This window comes from Haliotis cracherodii, unplaced genomic scaffold, assembly GCF_022045235.1.
Source record: "Haliotis cracherodii isolate W230 unplaced genomic scaffold, xgHalCrac1.p SCAF_4, whole genome shotgun sequence".
In the NCBI taxonomy this organism is placed as follows: Eukaryota; Metazoa; Mollusca; class Gastropoda; order Lepetellida; family Haliotidae; genus Haliotis; species Haliotis cracherodii.
The window spans coordinates 32,049,313-32,055,427 of NW_027266297.1; the positions used below are offsets into that span (position 1 = coordinate 32,049,313).

The window sequence follows — 6,115 nt, forward strand, 5'->3', positions numbered from 1 at the left end:
CCTGACCACCCGATCCCGTTAGTCGCCTCTTACGACAAGCATGGGTTGCTTCAGACCTATTCTACCCCGGATCTTCACGGGTCAGTTGTTTTGTGTTGCTGATTGAACATATAGATGTGTTATGTCTGTTCACACAACCTAAAGTTGCTTATGGAATATTTACACTCTGTATTCCGGTATTTCTAAGCCAGTGATCAAAGCCATATACTATATAGTCAAACCACGTTCTTGTTCGACAAAAACACCAATGTTCTTCTGTATATACTTAGTTTACATTTATATACAAACAACACAGGTATGTAGTGCGTATTCCATTGTGAAACAGGCAATGACTATATACAAAACGTATCAGCTTATTTGGGAATAAAGTCTGAAGTGATGCAGGTCCAAGACTTTCATCACATTGGTGCCATCCACGGACATACAAGTGGTGCTGACAAACCATGGCCCTTGATTAGGGAGAATCTGGGATTCGAACTCATTATCAGCGAATCAGCTGAGCAAAGCAGCTGGAATGACTAGTGAGTTGGGAGCAGTTCTCTGTTGTAGGTGTGGATGAATCGTGGTGAAAATAAAGTTTCAAAGCTTCATCATTCAGCCAACTTGGCACAACAGTTGCAGAGTATCTGAGGGAGGCCGCTCCCACTGACGCGGAGTGAGATGATAAACGTCACCATTTGTTGGAGGAGATGGTGCAGCCTTGTTTAACAAGATGTCGAGCTCGCGTGCGTGTGTTCCGAAGACGTCTCCAGGCATAGTCGTAAGTGAGAAGTGCTGACTGGACATTTTTCTCGTGACTCTTGACAGTTTTGTATTCCGTCCTTCGCACGAAGACACTACAACCTTGAGACACAACTTTGTTCACCTGTGCTTTAACAATCCTGTGTCCAAGGAGGCGGGTTTCCCAGTTAGCATTGTCCGGAAGATGGCGGCAGAGTGTGTTCAAGACCACGAACCTTCGCCCATTTCGGCTCACCTGAACACCGATTTCATAGAGAGCTGGCTTACTCTTCATAGAGTTGAAGATTTTCTTGGTTCTGAAGCCAGTTTTAACATCACCCCACCGTTTCTCCCACCTGTCTGCGTCTGGTTTCGCTGGGAGCCTAGGGGAGATAACTTTGATCCAGGGTGACCAGTCCATATCTTTCAGGACGAAGTTGTCCTCTGGGATCTCCTCTCTATTCAGCAATGGTTTCTTGCTTGGTGTCTGTGTAGAAAAATGGATGGACAGATTCTTACAATAATAGCATCAACTTGCATGACCAACATCCAGCATGGTAACGCATTATGGTGTGATTTGGACATGAGTGAGTGAGTGCGTAGAGTTTTACACCTCTGTTACCAGCATTCAACAATTTCACATATGACATTTTGTACCAATGTACCCATGTACCCTTAACTTGGCGTGGTGTGGCAAAGCTTTAACCACGAGGATACCTTCCCACCCTGGTGTGAATCGACTAATAAGTAGCTATGTAATAACATAGTGATTATTTTGTGTACAAAAAAGGGATTTCTGTGAAAACGTATTGACAACAATGTGTAAATATATCCTTTGATTTCTGCATGTCTTACCTTTATCTTTTTAGGCTTTGGTTTCCTGATGGGTGTAGGTTTTGATTTTCTGGTTGTGATTTTTCTTGCAGGTTTTGACAAGACTGGAACGATATCGACTTTCTTGCCACGAGAGTTTGTCACCTTCTTCGACGTTGAAGTGACGGTTGTTCCATCGCGTAGGGCAGTAAACATTCCTTCCACGTCTTTACTCAGAGAACCGTCAGCACGGCGGGCTCGAACCTCTTTCTCGTAGGCCTAAAGTAGTATATAAATTTGTTTGTGTCATTATGTATAAGCCTAGAAGCCCATGGAAATTGAACACATTGGTAAGCATATTTACCATGTTTACTGAAAGATCAAGCGTGATAACTCCGTAACTGTGCATTTCACAGATGTTCAGTCCCGAGTGGTCCTGAGTGGTTAGTTCAAATTAAATGATACCACATTGATGCAGAGAAGAGTGCAATACGATCTGTTTTTCCTTGCTTCAAAATTGAAGTTTATAACATGTATTCCTCATGGCAATGTGTACCATGTTGAGTAACCTACTCGAAACTGAATGAAGAGTTATCTGTCCCTGAAAAATGTAAAGGACATCACCAATTCAGGATGGAAACATAACCCCGTGTTATAGATCGTAGGTTATTCTCTAAATATGAAAGTATGAAAGTACAGGTTGTATGAACCCTAGCTGTTGGTCAGCTGTGAGCTTACCTCCAACATGTCTGTCCCCTGCTCCCTGTAGCAGATGGCCATGAGGAGATCAAACACGTTGGAGAAGTCTTTGAGTTGAAGATAGCGGCCTCCCGACTCCGCTGATATGGTTGTGTAGAATGGTATACCTCCACATCCACACTCAACACCGTAAATCTTGACTCCCTGTGGAAAATACATATAAAAGGTCAACGCTAGAGTGAGTGAGTGAGTTGGGTTTAACGCCGCTTTTAACAGTATTCCAGTTATATCACGGCGTATCAGCTTAATGTGGGAGGAAAGACCGAAGTGATGCAGGTCTCGGACGTTTACCACTTCGGTGAAACCCAAGAGCACGGGTATTGTGCTGACAAACATAGAAATATAATCAGGGAGAACCGGGATTCGAACCCAGAATCATAGGTTTCTGGCGTGCCCAAGGGACGCAACTCTGAATATCTGCAAATCGCGGAGCATTAGACGACTGGGCCACCCCTGCGTCCGTAAACGCCAGAGAACAATTAGAATCGATGATCTGCCGAAAAAGATTCCATTCAGCTTAACTGGCATCATAGTCGTGAAAATGACATGAATGGATGAGTGAAAAACAGTGTTGACACCAGGTGTTCGCCAAAGGAATGTAGGCTATTGCTGAGTACATATGAAGCGGTATTTTCAACATGATGTTGTGGTGGAGAAAACAAATGATGTAGTTTTTAGATTATTTAAATCTGTAAGAAAGTCAACCCACCATGTTGGTCAGTGATTTTAGCTCTTTCTTCCAATCAATCCTCAGTTTATTTCCACTGAAGCTTGGTGTGTGTGGTGGTTCATCCCCGATAAGGACGATAGCCCGATTTGAACCCGGCGTCCATGACAGTTCCTCCCCAATTTGTCTGAGAACGAGTTCGTAACATTCGCCTCCGTCTCCTCCACCCCCTGTGCTACTGACGTTTTTAACGAATTTGCAGAGTTCATTGACGTCAGTGGAAAAGTCGACCCATTTGGTTGCCTGACTTCCATCACAGTAGTCCCCGTGTGCGAAGACGGCGATTCTGATGGCGGGGATGTCAGCCTGGAGCCGCTGTATCATGTCCTGGAGTCGACCTCTGACTTCGGCCAAACAGCCGCTCATGGAGCCGGTTGTGTCGAAGGAGAAAACAATCTCCGGAAGTCCACCAGGAGGAAGCAAAGCCATGTTGAATCTGTTGAAATATTCAAAACAACTGAAGACCATGCATACAGGAAGTATTACTTTTGAAATTGATACAGTTTTATAACCATTAACTCAACTGATTGGTCAATACTTGTTGTCTGGGGATTAAATAGATACCGTTCACCTTCGTACCTTCGACCTCAAAGCATCTGTCTTGTTATTTTGTCATCATCATCATCATCATCATCATCATCATCATCATCATCAAAATAAAAAAATGCAGCAAAGAGGGTTAGGGTGATCCTGGCATTGTTATTATAATAATAATAATAATAATAATAATAATAATAATAATAATAAAAAATCCCTTTTGATATAGCTTTGTGTTGTAAGGAACCATCCCTGGGGACTTGACAGAATCAAACGCTACAGTTGTAGGGGTCGTATCATGAGGTAATGTTTTAACAGGTGGGATATGGCTGTGTTTATCGTTACAATCGAGCTAGACCATTCAAGGGACAAAAGTGAAGGTAACACATATACAGTCCATGATGACATCCTCTATCAAGATGGCAATTTACAAGATTAATCATAAGGACACTTCCTTATAAGGTAAAGTAACAGCACAATACATCTCGAATTGGTTTTATAAACTTTAAGTGTTCCTTGAAAATAAATTATAATTATGTTGTTAGTAAATTGTAAATTAGTGTTACCTGCTTAAAACCAGGCTGTTGTATTAAGTGGTGTACTTGGGTAACTCTCTCTCTCCCTGTCCTTGTCAAGTACAGCTACGTCTGTATCAGTAGAGTGATCCTAGTCGGCTACTCGGACAGATTTTATACTGGCTGAGAGGCGACTGATATCACATGACGCGGATTTGTGTTGGTAGCAAGTTTAGACATGCCCTGTGACTGTTTTAGACCTGATCGATGATTTCGTGAACTAGATCAAACACATGTTCCCAAACTCAAACCGCTCACTCTCTCTCGAACACATCCTTTACTTCCATGTTCCCTACACAGTCTGAACAACACGTTTTGGTTGTGTGTGTTAGGAACTAGTAGTGTGCGGAGTTAGCAAATAGTTCATGACGTCACTGCTTCGCGGAATATCTAGCGATTGCGTTTGGAGGTGGCTGATTACCCAATGCTCAATAAGCAGTTTTACAGCCGACTGCGGTGATGTTGTTGGGCCGATGGCAAAGTGGACACTCTGTGTTTATTACTCCGAATTGTTGTATTATTGTATTACTAGTATTCCAACTCAGTAGTTGATTTGGGTAAAATAGATCCTGCTACTAGCACACAATGACATGTCATTACTGAGATTAAATATTTCTGAATAGTCAGGTCGTTATTTTTTATTGCTTACAAATGAATGTTAAGTGTATGGGTATCAGTGAGTTTACTACGAGTTTAATATTGTTTTTAACAGTTTAAGATTGATTGGATGATATTGTGAAAGTTTTATATGTTTGTTAAATGTACGAAAAGCGATCAAGTTTTCTAATAAAAGGTCTTTTTGTGACTAATGCTGAATATGACCACAGAATTTATCAAGTGTGTGACATTTGGTGTGAAACTGGGGTTGGTGTGTTAGCTTCCTGTACTCAGACAAAGAGCTGGCTAAGCAAGCCAAACTTTGTGATTTTATTGCAGCTTTATGGACAGACTGAGCACACGTGTACACGTCATGGCTGTTGAATGCCTCGTTATTCACAAACAAAAACCGTCACTATAGAAATCTATGAAAATAGACACACAAAAAATTTGGTTGTGTGTAACCTAATCACACCTGACCTTCTTTCGTTCGAGTTAATAATGACCAAGACATTATCCCCTGCAGGTCGGCCACTGTTACTTACACCTCTCGCCAGGTCTACATTGGAATAAAGGGGGCACGGGTGGCCCACTCGTCTAAGGCCCCGCGATTCGCTGTGCAGAGTTGCATCCCTTAGGCACGCCAGAAACCTATGATTCTGGGTTCGAATCCCGGTTCGCCCCGATTATGTTTCTAGGTTTGTCAGCACCATACCCGTGCTCGTGGGTTTCACCGAAGTGGTAAACGTCTGAGACCTGCTTCACTTCGGTCTTTCCTCCCACATTAAGCTGATACGCCGTGATATAACTGGAATACTGTTAAAAGCGGCGTCAAACTCAACTCACTCACTCATTGGAATAAACCGTTACAGTAAGGCATTACTGCGAGATGGATGATCAAGTAACACGTAGGCTTGAGGTGAGGTGAGGTGAGATGGGGTGAACTGAGGTGAGGTAAGGTGAGGTGTGGTTTAACGTCTGCTTGTACAAGCCAGAACTAATACCGGTTTCATAGTGCTAGCTCACTGATATACCATGCCGCTGTTTGACATGAATACCCCACACAGACATAATATACTGACTCCGAGCCGACCAGTTTAAAATCACCTTAATGCCGAGCGCGAGGTAGGGTAACAACAAGTGCCATCATTTAACGTATTTTGGTATGACGCGGCCGGGTATCAAGCCACCGACCTTCCGCTCTCCGGGTAGACTGTTTATCCACTAGACTACGGAGGCGGTCACGAGGCAAGCGACGCAATGTGTTAAACACGAACTGTGGCGAATGTGATGGTGGAGATATGTTTTGTGTATCTGTTTGTTTGTTATTTAACGCCGCACTCACCAATATTTCAGTTATATGACGGCCGTCTGTAAATAGACGAGT

At 42.9% G+C, this 6,115-nt stretch overlaps 1 protein-coding gene across 2 annotated transcripts; it reads right to left on the reverse strand.

Annotated features, from left to right (window-relative positions):
• Positions 1 to 301: 301 nt before the first annotated feature.
• LOC139479261 (uncharacterized) lies at positions 302 to 4,202 on the reverse strand. 2 transcript variants are annotated; one of them, XM_071262127.1, is made up of 5 exons: positions 4,123 to 4,202; positions 3,002 to 3,455; positions 2,272 to 2,436; positions 1,576 to 1,812; positions 302 to 1,207 (listed from the first exon to the last, which is right to left on the reverse strand). In XM_071262127.1, exons 2-5 carry the CDS (start codon positions 3,446 to 3,448, stop codon positions 671 to 673), a joined length of 1,386 nt encoding a protein of 461 aa, XP_071118228.1. In that variant the 5' UTR covers positions 3,449 to 3,455; positions 4,123 to 4,202; the 3' UTR covers positions 302 to 670. The 2 variants fall into 2 exon arrangements, with proteins under 2 accessions (XP_071118228.1, XP_071118227.1); XM_071262126.1 differs by lacking the exon at positions 4,123 to 4,202 and having other exon boundaries at positions 3,002 to 3,487.
• Positions 4,203 to 6,115: the final 1,913 nt, after the last annotated feature.